Genomic DNA, 25,984 nt, shown 5'->3' on the forward strand with positions numbered 1-25,984 from the left:
TCCCCACTCTTTTAGTGCTTTTAGCGAGCCTACCACTAGAAGTACCAGTGGGGTGATGAGGAGCCATTGGGGGGGTGGGGCGACAAGGGTGTTGTCATGGTAACGGGGCCTCTCCCTGGACTCAGGCCGTGCGGGCCCTTTAAGGGTGACCCACTTGGCCACTCCCAACATGGCGGCGCGCCCGCTGGTCGCCCCCCCTGGGGCGGCGCGGGGGGGCGCCCCGGACCTCCCCATCATGGCGGCGCGGCGGGGCTGTCGCGCTGAGGTCACGGCGGCGCGCCGGGGGGGCGGGGCAGCGGGGGGAGCGATTTAAAGGGACAATGTCCCCCGAGCGGTGGAGGCGGCGGCGGCTGCGGAGGCCGCGGCACCGGCACCGGGAGCGGCAGCAGTGGTAACGGCAGCGACGGCCACACCAAGGACGGGAGCTCCGAGCCCCGGCACCTGGCCGGCGGCGCCGCCTCCCCGGTGAGGCCCGGCCCGGCCTGGGGAGCCCGCGGGTGGGGCGGAGCCGTAACGGGGCGGGGGAGGCCCGGGCCGGGCCGGGCCAGGCGGGACCCCCCAGGGCGGGGGCGGGGGCGGGGCCTTCAGGGGCGGGGCCTGGGCGGGGGCGGGGCCGTGCAGGTGGGGGGAGGGGCGGGGGTCTTGGGGCAGGTGCCCCCCCTACCTCGGTGCGTCCCGCGGGGTCTCCCACCCCGGGGTGCACGGGCGGAGGGCGCATCCCCCAGACCCTGGGGCCCCCAGGAGTGGACCCGCGAGGCGCAGCCCCCACCTCTGCGACCCCGGGGGGGCGACCGGGTGGGAGCCCCCTCCCCACGCTGCCAAAGTGCTCCGAAGTTGCGGTCCCGCCCGTTCCCTGCGGGCAGTGCCCACCGGTGGACAACCGCAGGTGCTTCCTCCGGGCCTGGGTAGGGACCCCCACCAAGACTGCCAGCCCACGGAGAAGCCCCCTGGGAATCCCCAGGCCCCCGAGGGCAGCGCCTGCAACCAGGCCTGGCGCCCCGGCCCCGCCCCGGTTGCCTGGGCCCGGCCTCCCCACCATCTCCCTGGGGAGGGCGCCTCATTCCTGCCCTTCACTTTCTGCCGTTACCTTGAAGGTATTTATAGGTGGAGTGGACAACCCCCCCGTCCCCAGGGTCCCCATTTCTAGACCAGGAGCCCCATCGTTTTCTTTCGCCTGAGGACTAGAGCAATCTTGGTTGGGGGCTGGGGGGAATGGAGGAGCCCAGGCTGGGTCTGCAAGAGGGATAATGTTGGGGAGAAGCGAAAGGGTTAATGCTGGGGTCACTGGAGGCTGTGGTTATGGAGGGGGGTGAAGGGGTTAATGCTGGAGAACCCTAAGGTCCTGTGTTGGGGGAAGGGTTGAAGTGTGGGAAAAGTGCAGGGATCGTTGGTGTGGGACGATGGAGAAAAGTAAAGGGATAATGAAGGGAGACTCCTCACAGTGTATAGGATCGAAGTGTACAAGTGGCTGGGATTCTTGCCGAGGAAACGGCATGGCAGTAGGATGTGCATGTGCATGGGTGTGAGGGCCGGACTGGGGAAAGTGCAGCTGTGTGTGAATGGAGGCGTCTGGAGAAGTGGTAAGATTAATGATAGAAGAAAACCAGGTGGCTGAGTAGGCTTGTGTCAACATGGGTAAACTGAGGCAGTGCAGGATCTATATAAAGGGGAGGAGTTATTGATGGAGAGATGGAGGCATGCTGAGGGTAGGGGCCATTGGGATAGAAGGTGTGTGGATAAGGTCTCAACACCATCAGCTCACCTGGGCTGGGAGGTAAACTGAGGCAGTGAGCTGCAAAGGTGAGGACCAAGGTTTGAAGGAGGGGAAACTGAGGCGGATTCCCTTTCCTCCATCCCCTAAGCACTTCCCTCTCTCTGCTGCCAGGCCCACAATGCCCCGCTGAGCCAGCCCAGCTGCTGAGTGGAACCAAGCAGAGAGAATCCAATGGAGGGGTCTCTGGCGGGCAGCTTGGCTACACCGGATCGTCCCCGAGGCCCAGAGAGACTGCCTGGCCCGGCGCCAAGGGATAACATCGAGGGTGGGGCCGAGGCTGCTGAGGGGGAAGGTGGCATCTTCCGGTCTGCCTGTTACCTGCCTATCACCAAGGAGGGCCCCCGAGACATTCTGGATGGCAGAGGTGGCATCTCTGGTAAGAGGATGGGCCCTGTGGCCCCCAGGGAGCATCCAGCTTATTCCCCAAGGCTCAGAGAGAACCATGTCACCTGGCGCAGCAGTGGCTGAGCTGGGATGCTGATTCTGCCTGTGTTCAGAGCCTTTTCTTTGCACTCTGTTTAGTTTCTCATTTGATGATTGTGAAAACAGGTGCCCTGGGAGCCAGTGACAAGACCAAGGCTCCCTGCTGGGTGGTGTGAAGCTGGGATTTGAACTCAGGTCAGCCTGTCTCCCTCCTTTGAGGATACTGTTTGGGGACAGAGGACCATCTCAGCACCCCAAGCTCCCTGCCCCCAGCCCACTTGTTCCACAGGTATTCCCTACTTCCATCAGTCTATCCCAGCTCCCTCTGGTTGTCTGGGTGTATCCTGCTCCTGAGCCATGGGCCAAAACAGTTTGGACCCTGTAGTGGCTAGGGAAAAGCTGGGTAGTCAGGGATGCTGGCCACCCCTTAGTGTCTCAGTTTACCCAGCTAAAAGGTATCTCACACTCTCCCCACCTCCAGATGTGTTATCCATTCTTTAAATACTGAGCACCTTCAGTGTGCCAGACTATGCACCAGGTTCTGGGAAGACAGCTGTAAACCAAAGAGGCAAGAATTCCTGCCCTCAGGGGGCTGACACTCTAGTAGGGGAAATGGACAACAAGCAACTAAACAAATGTCAGAAGGACAGGTAGTGACAGATGCTATGAAGGCATTAAACAGAGTGCTGGGATCATGCCTGAGAGACCCGGAGAGCCTCCCTGAGAGAGTGGCATTTGAATGGAGCATGGAGTGAATGGTGGGAAGGGCATTCTGGGTGGAGGGAACAGCAAGTGCAAAGGCCCTGTGGTGGGGAGGAGCCTGATGTGTCCAGGGACCTGGTAGGAGGCTGGTGTGGCTGGAGAATAGCGGGCTGATGCGTCAGACCCTGCCCCCATCTCCAAATGCCTCAAGGGCTTCCTACATGCCAAGGTTTTTGCATGATCACCTTCTATCATTCTCCAAAGAACCCCGTGGAGGAGCCTTCGTTATTATTATCCTATGTCAGAGATAGGGAAACTAAGACCCTGGGTTGCGACATAAGTTGCCCAAGGTCACCTAGCCAGGGAGTAACATGGCTTGACAGCCCTCACTCTTAACCAGCCCCCAGATCCTTAACCTACTCCAGCCACCTTCACACACTCATGATGCTAGGATTTTTTTTTTTTTTTTTTGAGACGGAGTTTCGCCCTTGTTGTCCGGGCTGGAGTGCAATGGTGCAATCTCAGCTCAGTGCAACCTCCACTTCCTGGGTTCAAGTGAATCTCCTGCCTCAGCCTCCCGAGTAGCTGGGATTACAGGCACGCACCACCACTTCCGGCTAATTTTTTGTACTTTTAGTTAAGACAGGGTTTCTCCATGTTGGTCGGGCTGGTCTGGAACTCCTGACCTCAGGTGATCTGCCGCCTCAGCCTCCCAAAGTGCTGGGATTACAGGCGTAAGCCACTGTACCTGGCGAATGCTTGGATATTTATAAATGTACAGCACCTTCTAGGGGCTGGGCACTGGGGCACAGAGGTGACGGAGCATGCACCATCCCCGCTCTCACGGACCCCACCATCTAAGGCTGAAAAGACAGACGTTATGACACCGTGTTATGACCCGGTGTTATGTCACCAGGTGTTATGACACAGCAGCTAGGGCTGTGCTGAAGAAAGGACCCAGCAGATTGGGGGAAAGGGTGTTCCTGCAGGAAGTGAGAAGAAGGATGAGGGACAATGAGCCAGACCAAGGGGGCAGCAAGTGTCTAGGCATTGGGCTGTGTACATGCAGAGGCTTGGAGGTAGCTGGTGGCATCTGCAGGTGTCAGGCAGTGGGGTGGCAAGGCAAGACCCCAGAGGGCAGAGGGCACACCCAACTCCAGAGTATCAGTGCTCAGGGAAACTTAGTAATCCCCTCCTCTAAGTCATGAATAACTGAGTTAGTAACAGGCTCAGAGACAGGCAGGATCTTGTGCCAGGTTGCACAGTCGGCCAGGGCAGGGTGGGGCCTTTGATTTTGTGGGAGCCTGAGAGTACAGGCTCTGGGAGGTCCCAGGGTCCTCTCTGGGTCTGGTTCCGAGGGATTGGACATCTCTTCTCTACCTGGCAGACTCCCCAGGTCTGGAGAGAGGGGAAAAGCAGGCAGGTAGGTGCATTCTCACTCCCCTGGAGAATCACCCAGGGTCTCATGCATACATCTGTCTTATAGCTTGGGGAGGAGGGAAATGTGGCTGCCGACAGGGGCCAGGCCCTCTCTTGAAGGTCCCCCTGAGCAACTGGGGTCAGGGGTGGGAATGGCTTGACTCGGAGTGAGGTCACGGCCTGGACGTTGGAGGAATGCCTGGGTTTGGGACACTGCATCTCTCTCACTGCCCTCTTGGCCCACTTGACCCCCCCTTCCGAGACACAGGCACCTGCCCTACTAATCTTGTGATGCCTATAAATAGGAACAGGCTCTGGGGCTGCTATTCTACCCCGAAGCCTGGGCCTTCCTCTATCCCCACTCTTCCCTCTGAGCCCCCTGGAGTGGTCACTTCCAGACTTCTCTGCCTGGACAGGACGGTGTGCCCGCTGCCTCCTCTGTCCTCTGTTACGGCTGTTTACCTGGCGCCCCCACACTCCCTCTGCAGCGCCTACTTCTCTAGTTGGACCTTGCAGGTTCAGAAAGGACTCGGGGCTGAGATGGTCTGTATGGATTGATGAAGAGTCTGGTACACGCCTGGAATTGTGTTGGGGACAGGGCACCCAGGGACAAATAACACATCATTTCTGCCCTCTTGGGGCCCCAGCCTGGGGGGAAAATCAGAGCATGGAGTGACCAGGCCTGAGGCTCTGGGTCTAGCCACCAGCTTCCACCCTGAGACATCGCTGAGCCAGCCCTGACCCCGCCCCCAAGGCCTCCCACCAGCCTTCTTCCCCTCTACTGCACTTCTCTGGATGGAGCATTTACTGTGATCTTGCTGGCACCCATCGCTGGCCCTGCAAGACTGGGTCAGTGGCTATTCCCATTGAAGAGGAAGAAACCGAGTGGGAAAGGCACGGCCTTCAGGGCATCCCTGGGGCCTTGAACTCAGATCTGCCTGGCTCCAGAATCTAGATTCTTGGCCACTCTAATCAAGTTGGATCCCAGGCCTGGAGTTCAGGCTGCACACAAACACCCTTTGCCGTCAGCATTTGCAAACTCTCTCGGGGACCCCAGATGGCAGGAGCCAGCGAGGGCCCCTTGGCATGGCCACTGCCTGAGGGCTGCAACCCAGGCACCTCATCTGACCTCTAGGGACTCCTGGATCCCCATCAGCTATGGAGTCCTCTGGGTGAAGCCCCCACCCCCAAGGTGTCTCGGACACAGGGCCCTGCTTGGCCTGCTTCCTCCAAAGTCACTGCCACTAAAAATAGGAGCCTCGCTGGAATTGCTCAGACAAAGAGGCCACACAGTCCCCTGGCTCTTGGAATTCTTAGACAACGGCAATCGCAGAATCATCAAATCTGGGACGCCCGGAATCTTGGGAGCTTGGGGTCCCAGAACCTCAGAAGCAGGATGCCCGGGACCCTCAGACCCACACCTCTAGGTCACACTAGGGCTGGTTATATGTGAACCAGTTGCCCTCCCCTGAAAATAGTTAAGTCTATGACTCACATGTTCTCTAGAGACCCTGTTTCTTGAGGATCCTCACTCCCTTGGCTGGGCCACGCCTTTCTTTCCCAACTCTGAACACCCTCTCCAACACCCCCATCACAAAACCAGCCCTTGCACCCAAGCACAGTTCTGCTGCCTGTCAGTCTACCCCGGTGGTTCTCAAATGGGGGTGACGCGCCTCCCCCATCTAGGGCACACTTTGGTAACGTTTCGTGGCACTTTTGGTTGTCATAACCGAAGGGGGGAGGTGCTGGCATCTGGAGGGTGGAGGCCAGGGATGCCGCTCACCATCCTGCAATGCACAGGACAGACATCACCCCAGAAAATGACCTGGCCCCCAACGCCAACAGTGCTGATGTTGAGAACTTTGCTGTGGATTATGCAGATTTCCATTACCCGCTCCCCACCTCACCTTCCAGAGGTCACATAGCAGTCACAGCCCTTCGCTTGAGTTCAGAAGAAAGACCCTCAGCCAGTGAGCACACCTTTCTGACTGACACTCCCTCCCCGCTCTATCTGCATTTCTATCCCTTGACTCCCAACAGTCAGCTCTCAATTTCTTGGGCCAATTGGATGATGAGGGATTGGATAAAGAATTCGCCCCAGCCCTATCCCTTTTTCTGGACCATCCTCAAATTGAGGCTAATCCAACAATTGCATCTGTTGGGCCCTGGACGGGGCACAAGTTCCCCCAGTGTGTTAACCTTGGCCCGGGCAATTGGCCTGCTCCCCGATTGGCAAGCTCGCCCTCGTCAGGCAATCGTGGCAGGCAGAGGATACACAGGCCAGGATTCCTGTGGTTGCTCCAGGCATTGGCTCCACAGGCAGATAATAGAGAGTTGGCTCCATCTGTGTTGGTGGGTATGGGGTCCCGGGAGGGGGTTGGATTTTAGGACATAGGCCTGGGAGAGGGTGCAGAAGGCAGGGACGGGCTCTCCGCAACTCAGGTTAGAACAGGCGCCTCGTTCATCATCTGGCAAGGATTTGCGGAGCGCTTGCTTCATGCCAAGTGCTGGGATGCTACAGTGAACAAGGCGGACAGAGTCCCTGCTCTGGTGAGACTGCATGTTAGTGGGGGACACAGCAAGCAGTTATCCTGAGAAAGAACCAGGTGATTTCAGAAAATGCTAAGAAAGAAATGAAACAGGTGCTGAAAGAGAAAATCACAGGGACTCATTTGAGTTAGGTGGTCAGGGATGAGTGCCCCAGGCAGAGGGCATAGCAAGTGCAAAGGCCCTGAGGCCAGAAAGAATTAGGTGGGCTTGGGGCTTCCCTAGGAGGCCCATGCAGTTAGAGCGGAGGCACTGAGGGGCCAGGAGAGAGACATGAGGTTGGAGAGACCAGCAGAGGTCTGACCTCATAGGGCCTTGCAGGTGGCGGTTAAGAGTCTGGTTTTCAAGCCTGGCTCGGTGGCTCATACCTGTAATCTTAGCACTTTGGGAGGCCAAAGCTGGTGGATCACTTGAGGTCAGGAGTTTGAGACCAGCCTGGCCAACATAGCGAAAACCCATCTCTACTAAAAATAGAAAAATTACCCAGGCATTGTGGCACATGCCTGTAATTCCAGCTACTCAGGGGGCTGAGGCAGGAGAATCATTTGAACCCAGGAGGCAGAGGTTGCAGTGAGCTGAGATTGCGCCACTGCACTCCAGCCTGGGCAACAGAGTGAGACTCCATCTCAAACAAACAAAAAGTCTTGTTTTTATTATAGGTATAATGAGAAGCCAGGTGAGTTTTTACCAGGGTGAGGCTTGTAAAAAACCACCCTGGCTGCTGGGTGGGGGGAAAGAGAGGACGGTTGGAAAGCAGCAGGCCCCGGGAGTCCCCCAGGAGAACCAAGGGGACTCCTCCAAAGAAACCCCTTTCAGGGCTCAGGATGGCAGAGGCCACGGGCCTCTCGGGGAGAGGGATTGGGAGCCAGCAGGGCCCTTCCGAGGCACCTGCCAGGGCTCCTGGAGCTGGGGTGTGGAGGGCCCCGGCCAGGGGGACCCCAGCCCCTCAGGGTCTCCCCTCTCTGTTGCAGACGGGCAGCCCCATCCCGACCTCAGCGAAGCCCTCCCCCGTGCCACCTCCACCACCCATCGGATCAGCAGCTGGTGAGTGCCATGCTGGCCCTGACCTCAGGGAGGGCAGGGGGGCAAGCAGGACATGCCCAGGCCCAAGAGAAGCCCCTGGGGAATGAGAAGGGGACAGGAGGGAATCAGGAAGTCAGGCAGGAGGAGGAGGCAGCTCCCGGCAGGCAAGCCCCTGGGCGTGTGCTAGGGGTTGGGGGAGGTCTGGGATGAACACAGAGGGTCAACTCTCATTATCCCTGCCAGGAGTAGGCCCAGAGGGGCAGGAGCCTGGAGGTTGGACCCTTGGAGTCCTCTCTCTGCCAGGTGACCCTTAGAATGATACTAGGCCTCTCTGGGCCTCAGTTTTCTCATCTGCATAATGGAGTCCATAAGATGCATCTCATGAATTCGCCTTGAGGGTCCAAGGGGCATTGGGTGAGAGCAGCAATCTGCTGATGGTTCCTACCCTTTATTAAATGGCTTGGCAGGTACTAATAGGTCATAGTAATTTTTTTTTTTGAAACGGAGTCTCACTTTATCACCCAGGCTAGAGTGCAGTGGCGTGATCTCGGCTCACTACAACCTCCACCTCCTGGGTTTAAGCGATTCTCCTGCCTTGGCCTCCCCAGTAGCTGGGATTATAGGAACCTGCCACCACGCCCGGATAATTTTTGTATTTTCAGTAGAGACAGGGTTTCACCACGTTTGCCAGGCTGGTCCTGAACTCCTGACCTCGTGATCCGCCCACCTCAGCCTCCCAAAGTGCTAGGATTACAGGCGTGAGCCACTGCAGCTGGCCAATAGTATTATTAATTAATTAATAATAGCTGCTATGAGCTAAGCTCTGAACATGTGTTTATCCCCACTGGATCCTCGCCACAGCCCTAGGAGGATGGGCCTGTTAGTATCACATGTCACCAATGGAGCTTAGAAATGTGACCTTATGGTTTCCGCTCAACATCTGGATGGAACGTTTCCACATCTGTTCCATGAGCATGATTGGAATCTCCCAATAGAGGCAGGATCTTGCAAAGGAAGGGGGACCCGATCATGAACGGTCATAAAAAGAACCCACACTGGGCCAGGCATGAGGTGAAACAAAGCACTTCCCAAGCACGGTGTTGTGTCATCTTCACCCTACACCCTGTGGGGTCACTGAAAGGTTGTGGTTGTGAGCCTTTAAATAAGCACCTGCCTTGTGTGAAGTTTTTGTTGATGATGGCTATGAGAAAGCTCCACAGATGTTGCATAAGGACAAAGGGGTTCCCAGTTCTTGGGAATGATGCCCATTTTTAGGATTGGAAAACTGAGGCCCAGAGAGGTTATCCTGCCTCCCCCAACCCCACTCCCAACCCCCCACCCTTGAAGGTCTGGATCACTGGGGCCAAAGGCTGAGCAGGGATCTTTAGCCTATCCTGACTCTGGCCTTCCAAGGAGGGGGAGATGCAGGGGAAAAAGGAACGTTCCTTTGAACTGTTCTGCCACAAACAACTTTCACCAGATCTGGGGCAGAGGTGAAGCTAAATTAGCAAAATCACTCCAGTTTGGGGAGGACCAAGACAAAAGCAGCCTGGAGCACAGATGAGAGCTTTGGGTCCTCCCTGGGGAGATATGAGAATTGACTGTTGCCACCAGACTTCTTAGAGGGTGCCACATCCCCGTGTGGCCCAGGTGTGGTCTCCGCACATTCCCCCATGATGCAGCAGGGCTAGGCTCTGTGGACAGGTGCCTCCTAGGAGTTGAACCTGGTGTTTGACCCGATAGGTCTGGAAGGGTCCACATGGACTCTCCCTACCTCCCACCCTCACCCCCACACCCCTGTCACTCTCGGGCTGGATCTCTGGGGCCTGCTTCAAACTGCGTGGGAGCACCCCCATCACCACCATAGGAAGGAAACTGCGGCCCCTGGCTAACCTGTCCCCATTGGCACTTCCTTGCAGCTGCTGGGATGGAGGCAGCCTGGACTTCCGGCCGGGCTCCCCACCACCCCATCTCTTGGGCCATTTCCCAGGCACCCCTGATGTCCGGGGGCCCTGGGAGCACCCCCTTGTCCAGGAGGCTGGGGAGGGCATCCTTTCTGAGCAGAGATTCGAGGACTCAGTCATTGTGAGAACCATGAAACCACACGCTGAGCTAGAGAGCTCTAGAAGGTTCTTGCACCACCGGGGGGATCCAAGGATCTTGGAGAAGCGCCCGCGGGGCGGCCCCAGGTTTGACTGGCTCCAAGATGAGGATGAGCCAGGGTCCCCCCAGGATGCAGGGCTGCCCTTGGACCTGCCTGCCCAGCCACCACCCCTTGCCCCCTTCAGAAGGGTGTTCGTGCCAGTGGAAGACACCCCGAAGACGCTGGACATGGCAGTGGTGGGTGGCAGAGAAGACCTGGAGGACCTCGAGGGGCTGGCCCAGCCTTCCCAGTGGGGCCTACCCACGTCAGCTTCAGAGGTGGCCACGCAGACCTGGACGGTGAACTCGGAGGCATCTGTAGAGCGGCTACAGCCGCTACTGCCTCCCATCCGGACTGGGGCCTACCTGTGTGAGCTGCTGGAGGAGGTGGCGGAAGGGGTGGCCAGCCTGGATGAGGACGAGGACGAGGAGCCGGCTGTGTTCCCGTGCATCGAATGCAGCATCTACTTCAAGCAGAAGGAGCACCTCCTGGAGCACATGAGCCAGCACCGCCGAGCCCCAGGCCAGGAGCCTCCTGCGGACCTGGCCCCGCTGGCCTGTGGGGAGTGCGGCTGGGCCTTTGCCGACCCCGCCGCCCTGGAGAGGCACCGGCAGCTGCACCAGGCCTCCCGGGAGAAGATCATCGAGGAGATCCAAAAGCTGAAGCAAGTGCCAGGGGACGAGGGCCGGGAGGCGCGGCTACAGTGCCCCAAGTGCGTCTTTGGCACCAATTCCTCCAGGGCCTACGTGCAGCATGCCAAGCTGCACGTGCGTGAGCGCCCAGGCCAGACGGCCAAGGAGCCTTTTGGAGGCAGCAGCGGGGCTGGCAGCCCCAGCCCTGAGACCGGCACCCTCCTCTATCAGCCCTACAGTGCTGCTGCTGCGGGCCTCAGTGCCTGCATCTTCTGTGGTTTCCCAGCGCCCAGCGAGAGCCTGCTCAGGGAGCACGTGAGGCTGGTGCACGCCCGTCCCCACTGGGAGGAGGACAGCGAGGCTTATGAGGAGGACCCTGCCAGCCAGCCAGGCACTAGCCAGGATGCTCACGCCTGCTTCCCTGACACTGCCGTGGACTACTTTGGCAAAGCTGAGCCGCCCTTGGCCCCCATGTGGCGGGAGAACACTACTGGATATGACCCCAGCCTGGCCTTTGGTCCAGGATGCCAGCAGCTGGGCATGAGAGATTTCCCGCTGTCAAAGCCACTCCCGCATGGCATGGGCCAGAGGCCTCTTGGAAGGCTGGCCTTTCCCTCGGCGCTAGCATCCACCCCCTACGCCTTACAGCTTGGGAGAAACAAAAGCACCGTCCACCCACAAGGGCTGGGGGAACGGAGGCGCCCTTGGAGCGAAGAGGAGGAGGAGGAGGAGGAGGAGGAGGAGGAAGAGGAAGAAGAAGAGGATGTAATGCTGACCTCCGAGATGGACTTCTCCCCACTAGCCACCCCCAGCCTCATCCCGCAGCCGGCCCTGGAGCTGAAGAGGACCTTCCAAGAAGCCCTGCAGGCAGCAGAGGCCACGCAGGAGCAGCAGCAGCAGCTCCGAGGGATGGTGCCCATTGTGCTGGTGGCTAAGCTGGGGCCACAGGTCATGGCAGCGGCCCGGGTTTCCCCAAGGCTGCAGCCCGAGGAGCTGGGGCTGGCGGGTGCCCACCCCCTGGACCTCCTGCTCCTGGATGCGCCGCTGGGCAGCCCCCTGGGGCTGGACACACTCCTGGATGGCGACCCAGCCATGGCACTGAAGCACGAGGAGCGGAAATGCCCCTACTGCCCCGATCGCTTCCACAACGGCATCGGCTTGGCCAACCACGTCCGGGGCCACCTGAACCGCGTGGGCGTCAGCTACAATGTGCGGCATTTCATCTCGGCCGAGGAAGTGAAGGCCATTGAACGCAGGTTCTCCTTCCAGAAGAAGAAGAAAAAAGGTAGGGCAGCTTCACTTTAAAAGGCCCAGGAGACACAGGGCTGGGCAACCCACCCTCGATCTAAATTCTCTCTCCCTTAGCGCCAAGCAGGGGGACATTGGGGCCTCTGCTCCTGAGAGACTTGGGAGCTGCTGTAAAGGCCAGCCCATTGGTGCATGTGTGGGAATACCCCAGTGCCCTGGCCATTCCAGCTGCTGGAGGAAAGAGTGTGGGTAGAGGCGTCAGCCTCGGGCAGAGAATTTCATTCACTCCTCCATTCAACAAATATTTACTGAGCAAGGTTCTCCTCTGTCCTGGGGACTTGGGGACACAGCAGTGGAGAGAATAGCAGTTCTTGGATTCTTGGAGTTCGTGGCCCAGTCCAGGAGTGGTGGGATCGCCTCCACCCCACCCCAGCCAGCTTCAGAACCCCCTGGGGCTGCCCATAAGGTTTACCAGTTCCCAGGGGACAAGGCTGTGATTCCAGAAGTCTGTCTCCAACAGGAGCACACTGGGTGGCTCTGACATTGGCAGACACAAAGCCCACTTGGGGAGGTGCCAGTATGGTATTTGAGTGTGTGTGTGTGTGTGTGTGTGTGTGTGTGTATGCACGTGCACGTGTGTGTGTGTGTCTTTACCCTAGGGGTGGAGGGAAAGGGGTGGACAGCCAGGAAAGCAGGCAGTGAGACACTGAGTGATCAGGGCTGAGATGTGGGGAAAGCTGGTAGAACCAGGAGGCTGGGGAAGCTGAGAGAAGGTCCCTAACTTCAGTTGCAGGGCTCAGAGAAGGCTCCCAGTGGAGGGCATTACATCTATTTGTCCATTTCTTCATCCAACAAATATTTAATTTACAGCACTTGGGTGATCATGAGTAAAAATAGGCACAAGAGGCTATTAATCAAATACTCTCACAGAGGATGGCAGGTCCACAACTGGAGAAGCGTTTCTCTCTCTTTTCTTCCTTTCCTTTCTTTTCCTTCCTTCTTTCTTCTTTTTTTCTTTGAGGTGACGTTTTGCTCTTGTTGCTCAGGCTGGAGTGCAATGGCACGATCTCAGCTCACCGCAACATCTGCCTCCCGGGTTCAAGCGATTCACCTGCCTCAGCCTCCCAAGTAGCTGGGATTACAGGCACGCAACATCATACCTGGCTAATTTTTGTATTTTTAGTAGAGACAGGGTTTCTCCATGTTGGTCGGGCTGGTCTCAAACTCCCAACCTCAGGTGATCTGCACACCTCAGCCTCCCAAAGTGCTGGGATTATAGGCATGAGCCACCATGCCTGGCCTCTTTTCCTTCTTTCTTAGACAGGGTCTTTCTCTGTTGCCCAGGCTGGAGTGCCATGAGGTAATTATAGCTCACTGCAGCCTTGAGCTCCTGAGCTCAAGCAATCCTCCCACCTTAGCCTCCTGAGTAGCTGGGACTACAGGCATGCACCACTATACCCAGCTAATTTTTAAATTTTTTATAGAGATGGGATCTCACTATGTTTCCCAGGCTGCTGTCAAACTCCTGGGCTCAAGAGATCTTCCTGCCTCGGCCTCCCAAAGAGCTGGGATTACAGGCGTAAGACACTACACCTGACCCTGGAGAAGGGTTTTTGCAGGAGAGGTCCCTCCTTGATGATCCTAGATGTGGGAAGGGGGAATCTGGGAGGGCTGGGCTTCCTGGAATGGGGTGGGAGGATGCATGAGCTGAGCTGAGGGGACGGCAGGAGCAAAAGGGACAGCCATGGGAAAGAAAGGCAGTCCAGGGTGAAGCCCTGAGTGCGGGGAGGGATTGGGGTTAGGGAGTAGCCCCCTCCCCACCTCAGGCAGTCCTGTCCTCTCTCCACAGTGGCCAACTTTGACCCAGGAACCTTCAGCCTGATGCGTTGTGACTTTTGCGGGGCTGGCTTTGACACACGGGCCGGCCTCTCCAGCCATGCCCGTGCCCACCTGCGTGACTTTGGTATCACCAACTGGGAGCTCACCGTCTCACCCATCAACATCCTGCAGGAGCTGCTGGCCACCTCTGCCACTGAGCAGCCCCCCAGTCCCCTGGGCCGAGAGCCTGGGGGTATGCCTGGCAGCTTCTTGACCTCCCGTCGGCCCCGCTTACCTCTCACCGTGCCCTTTCCACCCACCTGGGCTGAGGACCCTGGGCCAGCCTATGGAGATGGTAAGGGGAGGGGGCGGGCTATGCTGGAGCCCCATCCTTCCCAGGGGCCCAGAGCATTGGAGGGGCGAGGCTGGAGGGGCAGCCACTTGGCTTCTTGGAAGCATTTTGAGTCACTTTACAAAGTATGTTGACAACTCTCCTTACAACGATCCTGCTATGTAGGTGTCCTTTCTCTTTCACTCAGGATCTGGGCCAGGTCTCTTTTTGGATCCAGTTTTTCCCTATCATTCCTGCCAGTGACTTTGACAAATGATTACTGAGCTTTTACTGGGAGCCAGACAGCGTTCTAAGCACTTTACAAACATGAACTCATTTACATCCTCACAACAATTCTATAAGGCAGGTGTTATTATTTCTTCTCCTTTACAGATGAGGAAACTGAGGCACAGAGAGTTTAATTAACTTGCCTGAGGTCACACAGCTGGAAAGGGGAAAACAGGGATCTGAAACCCAGGCAGTCGGGCTCCAGATTCTTTGCTGTTAATGACTTCATCTCTCTTGAGAAGCATTGTTGCATAGAACTTTCAAGATGATGGCTGGAAATGGTCTCTAGATATCTGCACGGTCCTGCAGGGACAACCACTGGTTATGTCTGGCTGTTAAAAAGTCGAAATGAGTTGGGTTCATTTGAGTCTAAGTCTCACACTGCCACCCAGGCTGGAGTGCAGTAGCTCGATGCCAGTCACAGCAACCTCCACCTCCCAGGTTCTAGCAATTCTCCTGCTGAGTAGCTGGGAATATAGGCGTGTGCCACCATGCCTGGCTAATTTTTAGTAGAGATGGGATTTCACCATGTTGGCCAGGCTGGTCTCAAACTCCTGACCTCAAGTGATCCACCTGCCTCAGCCTCCCAAAGTGCTGGGATTCAGGCGTGAGCCACAGCACCCCGCCTAGAGTCTAGATTTTTCAACCAATGTTTGCTTTGTCTGGTAGATCTGATATGCTCCTCCATTTTCAAATGCTGGCTATATACTAATGTCTTTTGATTTTAGTTTTTTTTGAGATGGGATCTCACTATGTTGCCCAGGCTGGTCTCGAGCTCCTGGGCTCAAGCAATCCTCTTGCCTCAGCCTCCCAAAGTGCAGGGATTTAGAGGCCTCAGCTACCATGCCTGGCCCCTGTACTAAGGTTTTAACCTGTATTATCTCATTTATGCCTCAGTGTAAGTCTGTGGGACTAAGATTATTGTGTCCCTGTTTTGTTTGTTTGTTTGAGGTGGAGTCTCGCTCTGTCCCCCAGGCTAGAGTGCAGTGGTGCGATCTCTGCTCACTGTAATCTCCGCCTCCCGGGTTCAAATGATTCTCCTGCCTCAGTCTCCTGAGCATCTGAAACTACAGGCGCACGTCACTAAACTCGGTTAATTTTTTTTTTTTTAATTTTTAGTAGAGACGGGGTTCCACCATGTTGGCCAGGCTGGTCTCGAACTCCTGACCTCAGGTGATCTGCACACCTCACCCTTTCAAAGTGCTGGGATTACAGGCGTGAGCCACCACACCCAGCCGAGTCCCGGTTTTAAGGATAAGGAAACCACGGGTAATCTTCTTTGCCACAGCCACACAGCCGTAGAGCTGGATTTCTCAGCAGCTTGTTTGGTGGTGTCTTTAGTGCAGGATGGCTTGGAAATCCATAAGTCCTATTTAGTGAAGGAGCCCAGGACTGGGCACCACAGAGGGAGTGGACAAGTGAAGGGCCTAGTCTTGCACAGCCTGACTTTGCAGGAGCCTTTACAACGCAGAGAACTTGGCTGCGAAGAGTAGTTGGGCTCTGAGGAATGGAGAGTTTCTGAACAGGGGGAATCATCCTGGGATTGCTGGAGGCTAGGGCTTCATTTGGTACTATTCCTGTTTTGTGTTTTGTTTTATTTTGTTTGCTTGTTTGTTTTAAAGATGGAGTCTTGCTCTGTTGCCCAGGTTGGAGTGCAGTGGCACCATCTTGGCTCACTGCAACCTCCACCTCCTGGGTTCAAACAATTCTCCTGCCTCAGCCTCCCAAGTAGCTGGGATTACAGGCACCCATCACCACACTTGGCTAAGAAAATTCCGTATTTTTAGTAGAGAGGGGGTTTCACCATGTTGGTCAGGCTGGTCTCCAACTCCTAACCTCAGGTGATCTGCCTGCCTCAGCCTCCCAAAGTGCTGGGATTATAGACCAAAGGCACTGTGCACAGCCTTGTTTTTTTTGTTTTTTTTTGTTTTTTTTTTTTTTTTTTGAGGTGGAATCTTTCTCTTGTAACTCAGGGACTGGAGTGCTGTGGCACAATCTCCACTCACTGCAACTTCTGCCTTCTGGATTCAAGTGTTCAGTTCTCCTGCCTCAGCCTCCCAAGTAGCTGGGATTACAGGTGTCTGCCACCACTCTCTGCTCATTTTTTTTGTATTTTTAGTAGAGACAGGATTTCATCATTTTGGCCAGACTGGGCTCGAACTCCTGACCTCAAGTGATCCACCCATCTCGGCCTCTCAAAGTGCTGGGATTACAGGCATGAGCCACCGCATCCAGCCGCTTCTGTACTACTCCTCCTTACAGCTGCTGGGGTCCTACCTAACCCTGTACTCTGGACTCATTCACAAGCCCATTTGAAGGGCACTATTGAGGCTGCAAAGGGGAGGGTGAGGCTATCAAAGCCCCCTCTCCTTGGGGGTGCAGAGAGGACAGAGGTTGGTTGAGGTGACACCTCAGGGAGAGGCAGAGTGGGAACTTGACCTCAGGCTTCTTGCTTCTTCTAAAGGCTGCCCCCTGGGCATTTAGCTCACCCACATCTGGCTTGGTTTGTAGTGTCTCAGGGATGGCTGCTAGACAGAGCTGGCTCTGAGGATGGCTATGGGTAAGGGAGGCACTGGGGTGTAAGGAGTCAGCCTACGATGAGAGAGGAGGCAGGTTTGGCACTGCCCTGGCCGTGTCCTTGGGAGGGCGAGCTATGACCAGTCTTTCAGTGAATAACTGGGAGGCAGAGGGTTCGCGGTTAAGGAGTGATAGGAAAGATCCTGGAAGCCTTGCCTTAAGTGAGGATGTGCAATATTAGGGCTAGGTCTGGGCACTGGCCCTGTCGTTAGAAGCCTGCCCCGTCTCCCTAAGTGGGCAGGAGAGGGCGGGTGCCAGGATGGGGGCGGGGCAACGGTCAGATTCTGGCCCCACCCAACTGTCAAGGAACAGCTGGGGACAATCAGAGAGAGAAGCAGGCAGTGATTGAAATGTGGTGCTGGCCGTGTGGGATTCCCTAGGTCCGCGGAACAGCACCGTCGGGGGACGGTTGGATACCAGGATGATACTGAAGGGATTCTCGTGGTTGGAGATCAGGTGTTTTCTAGGATCCCCGACTCGGAGGTGGAGACTTCCCTGAAAGGGAATGAGGTAGGGTCCTGGGGCAGGTCCTAGCTCCGCCCGTCGGGGCCCTTAAGAGTTTGGACGTTGTTTAACGGGGTTTGAGTGAGGCCGTAAGATTCCCATCCTAGGGGTGGAAATGTCCGGGGATTGGGCTGGGACGGCGGTTGGAGGCCGCTGGGCACCCAGTGTGCGTGCATCCGCGAGCCGGAGTGCGCGGGCAGCTTCCAGCAGCTGCAGCTCTCCTCCCGCAGGGCCCAGACGAACGGTTTCGCTCGTGGCGCTCGGCGCTCGGCACTCGGCCGGCCACCCTGGGCGCGCCCTGAGGGGCGGGGCGGAGCGGGTTCGGCGGCGGTGGCGGCGGCACTCGGCACTCGGCGCTCGGCTGCTCCCGCCTGGGGCAGCTGCCCCGCGTGCGCCGGAGCCAAGATGGCCGCCTCCACCGCCCAGTGCCGAGTGACAAAAGCGGAGAGCAAGGCGGCGGCGGGGCCGCGCGCGGGGGGCGCCAGGGAGCGCGCGCCCGCGGGGGCGCCTCCGCCCAGCCCCCCGAGCCCGGGCCCCGCGGCACCCCCCCGCGCCGCCGCCGCCGCCCCCACCCCCACCGCCGCCGCCGCCGCCGCCGCCACTACCGCCGCCGCCGCCGCGGGACGGGCCCAAGGCCGAGTCGGAGCCGGGGCCGGGGCCCGGGCCCGTGTCCGCGCCGGGTAAGAGTCCGCTCTTGGGAGGGTGCGGGGAGGGGAAGGTCGGAATCCCGCCTGCCGGTGCCGCCGCCTCCGACGCCTTCCGTCCAGTCTCCGGGTTGCCCCCCCCCCACTCAGGCCCTTTAGTCGCGTGGGCCCAGGGCCTTCTGTCGCCGTTCGCAGGGTCCCAGGCCTCAGAAACACTTCACCGCCGCTCCTCGAGACCTTTGCCCCGTCTGACAGATGTCCCTTGCCCTCTTTGGAGCCCCGGGAGTGTCCCTTGCCACGGTTCCGGTCCGTCCGGCAAGGAAACTCACTTCGGCCCTGCCCCATCTGACAGACGCGCCCACCCCACGCGGAGACTTTAACAAAGTCCTCGGTGTCCCAGTCCTCAGCGCCTACTCTTTGCCTTTGCGAGACAAACTGAGCATAGAATCTACCTGGTTCTCTGCCCCGTTACATTCCTATATTGAGCATCTCCAAGACCCCGTTGGCACACACTTTCCTCATCTTCTGAGCCTTTGCCATACTCTGAACTCTAAACTTGGAGTTCAACGGGCCTTCCAGGCCCCTTCCTCTGAAAAACTAGACCAGAAAATTCGCCCTTGGTTCCATCTGCCACACACTCCTCACCCAGGGAAGCTTCCGCCTGATAGATGTCTCAGAAACTTAACACAAAGTTATGTGATTCCAACCCTTTCTGTCTGCAGTTAGGTCGCTGTAGGCGCAGAGACCAGGTTCTCACCTTACCCCACTTAGGGCTCAGTTTGTGATGAGTAGGCCACCTTGTCCCCCATTGTCTCTGCAGCCCCCAGCTGTCTTGTCTGATGGAGATTCCTCACAAGTGCTCCCTGTCCCTAGCTCCCTGGCTCCCTGCCTCTGTGTTGCCTCTCCAGCCTCCTGACCCTAGTGTTTTGTTGAATTCTCCTTCTGACTGCCTCCCACCCTCACTCTCAAGCCAGGCAGATGTTCCCCCTCACAAGTTCTGCCCAGAGAGGTCTTTTCTTTGAGATCCCCCAGGATGGGAGTTTGGGCTCAGATTTGCATTACACCAGGGACCTGTCCATGCCCTGGTGTGTGGAAGCAGCTGCTGGTGTCTGCTGTCAGTGGCAGCCTCAGCATACCTGCATTGAACTGGTGCTGGGGGTTGTGGGTAGAACCTCAGCTTTCCTAGGTGGGCTGCCTTGCAGAGTGGGAACAGACAGCAAGGATAAGAAGGCCATCTTCTTAGTTCTGGGGATAGACAGCCCGAAACTTGCCTGGCCTGAGCCTGTCTCCCCAACCCCACAGGCCTGGGTTCTGAGGAAAACGCAATGGTGGCCATGGACTTGGGCTCTCCCTCGCTCCCTAAGAAGAGCCTGCCTGTCCCTGGGGCCCTGGAGCAGGTGGCCAGTCGGCTGAGCAGCAAAGTGGCTGCAGAGGTTCCTCATGGCAGCAAACAGGAGCTGCAGGACCTCAAGGGTGAGTGGCCCAGGTGGTATGGCAGGGGATGCTGGCCAGGCTGGTGACACTCACAGGGGCACTCTCATGCCTTGGGGTTAACGTGGAACCCCAGGTTGCCCGCAGTTTTCCCTCTGGCACCTTGAGGCGCCATAGTTGGCACTAAGCTGCCTTCTTTCTTGAACTTCTACTGTCCTGGGCATTCATGGCCCTGAGCTGCACCCTCATGGGGGAGGGAATGGCATCCAGAGAAGCAGCGGGCACAGTGGTCCAGAACTCATGCTCAGACCTAGCTCATTTGCTGAATCTGGCCTTTGCTAGCTGTGTGATCTCTCCCATGACACCATTTTTTCTGTCTGCTTGATACTAAGGTTCCTATTGACTAGTGACGGGCGCTAGGGTGGATTCCAGGGAGGTGAAAGGAGCAAAATGAATTTGGCTCTTGCTCTTGAGGGTCATTCAAGTTGGGGGATTGGGACAGAGAAGCAGATAGGCAAGGATAAAGGCTCTGTGGAAGAGGGTACAGGAGACTGCAAGGACCAGTGTTTTGGGTAGGAGTTGAGCCGCATAGGGTGGCTAGAACTTAGTTCAGTGAAGCATGTGGCTGGCAGGGCAGCATTTGTGTGAACCTGTTGCCAGGGCTCCCAATAGGTCAGAGTTCTGAAAGATGTCCCACTGGCTGGATGATAGAAGGACTCTGCATCCTGTGGTGTGCCCTTGGGCACAACTTGTCCCTCTCTGAGCCTCAGTTTCTAACCCTTATCAGCAAAGCAGACAAGCTGATCTCCGCCTTGTTAGGGTGATTGTGAGGTTCGGGGGGCCTGACGGAGGCAAAACACTTCCATGGAGCCTGGGTGAGTGGGACTCTCGGGGGAGGAGAAGCGGGAGAGCTGGACCTCGGGCCTCACAGCCTGCTCCCCCGGCCTCTGTGTTGCCCTTCAGCCCAGAGCCTGACCACCTGCGAGGTCTGCGGCGCCTGCTTTGAGACCCGAAAGGGCCTGTCCAGCCACGCACGCTCCCACCTGCGGCAGCTGGGAGTGGCAGAGTCGGAGAGCAGCGGCGCACCCATCGACCTCCTCTACGAGCTTGTGAAGCAGAAGGGCCTGCCCGATGCCCACCTTGGGCTGCCCCCGGGCCTGGCTAAGAAGTCCAGCTCGCTGAAGGAGGTGGTTGCCGGGGCCCCGCGGCCCGGCTTGCTCACCCTGGCCAAGCCCTTGGATGCCCCTGCTGTCAACAAAGCCATCAAGTCGCCTCCAGGCTTCTCGGCCAAGGGCCTGGGCCACCCGCCCAGCTCTCCGCTCCTCAAAAAGACACCACTGGCCCTGGCGGGCTCCCCTACCCCTAAGAATCCTGAGGACAAGACCCCCCAGCTGTCCCTGAGCCCCCGGCCGGCCTCCCCAAAGGCACAGTGGCCTCAGTCTGAGGATGAGGGGCCCTTGAACCTCAGTGAGTGTGGGTCCCAAGAGCCGAGGGAGGTTCCGGCACTGGGAGGGACAGGGGCCTCAGGTTGGGCAGCAGGGCCCAGGGTGGGTGGGGACAGTGGGGACTACAGCTCCCATGTCCTGGGTTGGCCAGGCCAGAGTATCGGTTGAGCCTCTGCATCTCCTTTTGGGCCGCCATGGATGTGGACTGTGTCTCCCACTTCACTTTGTGGATCTTCCCTGAAGGCCTCACTGCGGTGGCTGAGCCTGCCAGGGTCATGTCGCCACTGAGGGGCAGCTCTTGGCTTTCTCTGGGCCTGAGGGTGGGGGCAGTGAAGGTAATCACATTTCCTGTGGCCTAGCTTTCTCAGTGGGGGTTGGAAGCATCTTGGATAGACAGGGGATCACCTGATGGGAAGTGCCCACAGTTGGTCCTGTTGTCAAGTCTTCCTTGCTGTCCATGCAGAGGCAGCTCTCTGTGCCTGCAGGTGAAGCCCTACCTCCTGGGCTGCCTGTGGGCATGGCAGGTAGCATTTGGGAAGAAACCCTCTAGGTGCAGTGAGCAGGCTTAACAAGGGCTTTCCCATATCTTTGGGGACATTAGAGTCTGGGGGTGACCCCAGAGTCTGGTCCCCTGCCCAGCGGACCCCCATTTGGCACCTCATGTTCCCTTGAAGTTGTTTTCCACTGAGTCTTCCATGCTTCCAGGGGCGGGGCCCTGAGCAGGTGTGCCCTTGGCTGCATGAGCCCAGCAGCCACCATCACTCCCACAGCTCCCATAGCAGGGATCCTAGGGGAGAGGATCTGGGAGTATCCGATTATCTAGAATTTGGTCACTGCCTGTCCACCCCACGTCCTTAAGCTCTCTACACTCCCCTTGATGCCAAAGGCTAGGCAGGAAACAGGATATCCTGCGCCCAAACCTCAAAAGAAAGCTGCGGCTTGAGTCTTGGACCCCCAAACTGCCTGAGCAGCCAAAAATCACACCAGACCCTCCTGCCTCAGGCCCCCAAGGCCGGCCAAGGTGGCGGCCGTGAACTCCCCCTGTGTTTTGTCTCCGCAGCTTTAGATAGTGACGGGGGCAGAGAGCTGGACTGCCAGCTGTGCGGTGCCTGGTTTGAGACCCGAAAGGGCCTGTCCAGCCACGCCCGTGCCCACCTGCGCCACCTGGGCGTCAGCGATCCGGACGCCAAGGGATCCCCCATAGACGTGCTCCACGGGCTCATCAGGAGGGACGGCGTCCAGATCCGCCTCCCACCCAGGCGCGGCGCCCTGGCCCACCTGGGGCGGCCGCCTCCCACCTCCGCGGCCCTCTCCTTGCTCCCCCCCCCACCGCCGGCCAAGAAGGCCAAGCTGAAGGCCGCGGGTATGGCCAGCCCCTGGGGGAAGCAGGACCTCTCGGCCGCCGCAGCCGCCGGCATTTTCTGGGCCTCTGATGTGGAGCCGTCTCCTCTCAACCTCTGTAGGTTCTCGCTTCAGCTGCCCCCTCCTCCCTGCGGGCCCTGGAGCCCCTCCCGGGGGGGTCACAGCCCCTTCCCTGCTGGGGCAGGGAGTAGACAGGGCCCTTGGCAGTGGGCCGGTTCTGCCCAGAGATCTTGGCAGTGGGCTGCTAGGCCCTCTCTCTTGGCCTTTGACCTCCGTGACCCTTCCTGAGAATCAAGGCCAAGGCGGAGAAATCCTGCCTTCTGGTGTGCAAGGCACCCACATCTGCCCCTGTCTAGATGGCACATTAGCACCTAGGCTGCCCTCCCCACCTCACCCTGTCCTTGTTGGGACCCACAGAGCAGTGGAATCTTGGTTCCATTCTCCTCCGCCAGGACCGAGAGCCCATGTGCTCTCTGGAGCCTCCCCTCACTCCTGCCGGGTATCTGGCCCCCAGCCCCGCTCCTCCACTCCCTTATCTGCACCTGCCCTCACCACCCTAACCTGTGGGCACGCTGCTGCCACCCATGCCCAGCTGACCAGGACACTCCCGCAGGTGACCGTGCTGGGAGTTCCACGATGATAACTGCCCCTTTCTCCTCCTGCTGCAGCCTCAGGCCCAGAGCCAGCGCGAGATATCCGTTGCGAGTTCTGTGGTGAGTTCTTCGAGAACCGCAAGGGCCTCTCGAGCCACGCACGCTCCCACCTGCGGCAAATGGGTGTGACCGAGTGGTACGTCAATGGCTCGCCCATCGACACGCTGCGGGAGATCCTGAAGAGACGGACCCAGTCTCGGCCTGGCGGACCTCCCAACCCACCAGGGCCAAGCCCAAAAGCCCTGGCCAAGATGATGGGTGGCGCAGGTCCTGGCAGCTCACTGGAAGCCCGCAGCCCCTCGGACCTTCACATCTCACCCTTGGCCAAGAAGTTGCCACCGCCACCAGGCAGCCCCCTGGGCCACTCACCAACTGCCTCTCCTCCTCCCACGGCCCGGAAGATGTTCCCAGGCCTGGCTGCACCCTCGCTGCCCAAGAAGCTGAAGCCTGAACAAATTCGGGTGGAAATCAAGCGGGAGATGCTACCAGGGGCCCTTCATGGGGAGCTGCACCCATCTGAGGGTCCCTGGGGGGCGCCACGGGAAGACATGACACCCCTGAACCTGTGTAAGTGTGACCCTGCAGTAGAGCAGGGAGAACAGTTGGAGGGGTCTCCTCCCTGCCTCCCCTTGGGGGTATCCAGACTGCCTAGGGTTGAACTGGAAGGGAGGATGTGCAGGTAGAAAGGACGCAGGGTCAGCTGTGTATTCCTGCTGTGCAGACCCCGGCAACTGATAATGCTTGCTGCTCAATTGTCCTTCATTCATTTGAGAAGCAGGATTGTGTCATTCAGTGATGGCAGTAAGGTTCCATTTCTTGTGCCATTTCAATCAATTGGTAGTGTCTGTCAGCCAGAGTCCTAGGGAGAAAGACTGCAGGGATTAATTAGTGATGTCTACCATGGCAGGAGTGTAGGGACTGGCAGTGAATGTCTGATCTGTGTCTTTCTGACATTCCTGGTAATTAAGTGCTTAACATTTGGAGTCAAGTGTGAGTTAAGATCACTGTTTCTCCACAGTCTAGCTCTATGTGACCTTGGGCAAGTTTCCTCATTTGGAAGATGGAGATCAGCATAGTCCCAACTCTGGTTTTCTTGAGGATTAAGTGGGATAAAGCACTTAGCACAGCACCTGGTTACAGAAAACTCTGTGTGCTGTCATCGTAATGTCACTTGCTTGCCTATTGCACCAGCACTATGTTCATTCTGCTCTGATTGGATGCCCGCTGTGTGCTGAGTAGGTGAGGACAGCCTAGGCTGTTCCTTAGCACTCATGTGCCTTGTGTACCAATTCTGTACCCTATGCTCAGAACTGTTCCCATTTTAGACCCTCCCATAGTAACACTGGGAGGGAGGGGTTTTCATCTCCATTTTGCAGAGGAGGAAACCGAGGCTTAGAGAGGGAAAGTGGCTTGCCCAGGATCACACAGGGAGATTTTTTGAAGCTAGCTAGAATTTGAGGTGACAGAAAAAGCAGAAAAGCTAGAGGTACACAAGGGCCTTTGGAGGCCCAGAGGAGGGAGCAGGTCATTGCGATCTGGTGGGTGGTGTGGACAGGGGTAGCTAGGCAGCTGGCAGTGAATACGGGGGCTTTGAGCTTAGAGACTTCCTGCCCGCAGCTGCCACCTCCTTCTCCTCCTCCTCCCCCCACCCTGGATCCCCTGCAGCGTCCCGGGCAGAGCCGGTGCGCGACATACGCTGTGAGTTCTGCGGTGAGTTCTTCGAGAACCGCAAGGGCCTGTCGAGTCACGCGCGCTCCCACCTGCGGCAAATGGGTGTGACCGAGTGGTCCGTCAATGGTTCACCCATCGACACGCTGCGAGAAATCCTCAAGAAGAAATCCAAGCCGTGCCTCATCAAGAAGGAGCCACCGGCTGGAGACCTGGCCCCTGCCTTGGCTGAGGACGGGCCTCCCACTGTGGCCCCTGGGCCCGTGCAGTCCCCACTGCCGCTGTCGCCCCTGGCTGGCCGGCCAGGCAAATCAGGCGCAGGGCCAGCCCAGGTTCCTCGAGAGCTCAGCCTGACGCCCATCACTGGGGCCAAGCCCTCAGCCACTGGCTACTTGGGCTCAGTGGCAGCCAAGCGGCCCCTGCAGGAGGACCGCCTCCTCCCAGCAGAGGTCAAGGCCAAGACCTACATCCAGACTGAACTGCCCTTCAAGGCAAAGACCCTTCATGAGAAGACCTCCCACTCCTGTAAGCAGCGGGTGGCAGGGTCCCGGGAGGGCGACTGCCAGGGCCTGCCAGGCCAGGCAATGCCACAAGAGTGCACACTGACCCCAAGTGGGGCCCCCATGGCTGGGTCTCTGTGGGAGGCGGGATTGGCATCTGGCCTCGGCAGTGCCGTCTGGGTGCACCTGCCCACTTCGGGCTGTGGCTCAGCAGCACCCCCTCCGCCCTGCAGCCACCGAGGCCTGCTGCGAGCTGTGTGGTCTTTACTTTGAAAACCGCAAGGCCCTGGCCAGCCACGCACGGGCACACCTGCGGCAGTTCGGCGTGACCGAGTGGTGCGTCAATGGCTCGCCCATCGAGACACTGAGCGAGTGGATCAAGCACCGGCCCCAGAAGGTGGGCGCCTACCGCAGCTATATCCAGGGCGGCCGCCCCTTCACCAAGAAGTTCCGCAGTGCTGGCCATGGCCGTGACAGTGACAAGCGGCCGTCCCTGGGGCTGGCACCTGGGGGCCTGGCTGTGGTCGGCCGCAGTGCTGGGGGGGAGCCAGGGCCTGAGGCTGGCCGGGCAGCTGACAGTGGTGAGCGGCCTCTGGCAGCCAGCCCACCAGGCACTGTGAAGGCCGAGGAGCACCAGCGGCAGAACATCAACAGTGAGTGCTGGTGGAGGAGGGTGGGAGGGCAGCAGGCACCTGCCAGGCCTACCCAGCCATGCCCCAGGCGCTCTGCTGTGGCCCTTTAGTCGTTTCTCCAGTTGCTTACCAATTCCCCTGTTTGTCCCCAACCCCACCCATCCATCCCCCATCCCACCCATCCAGGCAGCATCCATCCTCAGCTCTTGTGTATTTCAAG

The 25,984-nt window shown here is 58.2% G+C and overlaps 1 protein-coding gene across 7 annotated transcripts in view; it reads left to right on the forward strand.

The window, feature by feature from the left end:
* Positions 1-311: 311 nt before the first annotated feature.
* Positions 312-25,984, forward strand: part of WIZ (WIZ zinc finger) — a 28,548-nt gene continuing 2,875 nt past the window's right edge. The window contains exons 1-11 of one of the 7 annotated variants that reach the window (XM_032271536.1): positions 320-465; positions 1,886-2,150; positions 7,837-7,909; positions 9,808-11,948; positions 13,761-14,084; positions 19,376-19,546; positions 20,468-20,971; positions 22,010-22,408; positions 22,980-23,531; positions 24,630-25,157; positions 25,366-25,785. In XM_032271536.1, the coding sequence (XP_032127427.1) occupies positions 1,946-2,150; positions 7,837-7,909; positions 9,808-11,948; positions 13,761-14,084; positions 19,376-19,546; positions 20,468-20,971; positions 22,010-22,408; positions 22,980-23,531; positions 24,630-25,157; positions 25,366-25,785 (5,317 nt within the window). In that variant the 5' untranslated portion in view covers positions 320-465; positions 1,886-1,945. Of the gene's footprint in view, positions 466-647; positions 906-1,885; positions 2,151-7,836; positions 7,910-9,807; positions 11,949-13,760; positions 14,085-19,375; positions 19,547-20,467; positions 20,972-22,009; positions 22,409-22,979; positions 23,532-24,629; positions 25,158-25,365; positions 25,786-25,984 lie in introns of those variants that run through there. The other 6 variants (XM_032271537.1, XM_032271538.1, XM_032271540.1 and 3 more) reach the window with 6 other exon arrangements.

This window comes from Sapajus apella, unplaced genomic scaffold (genome assembly GCF_009761245.1).
Source record: "Sapajus apella isolate SASKATOON/1434 unplaced genomic scaffold, GSC_monkey_1.0 scaffold237, whole genome shotgun sequence".
NCBI lineage: Eukaryota > Metazoa > Chordata > Mammalia > Primates > Cebidae > Sapajus > Sapajus apella.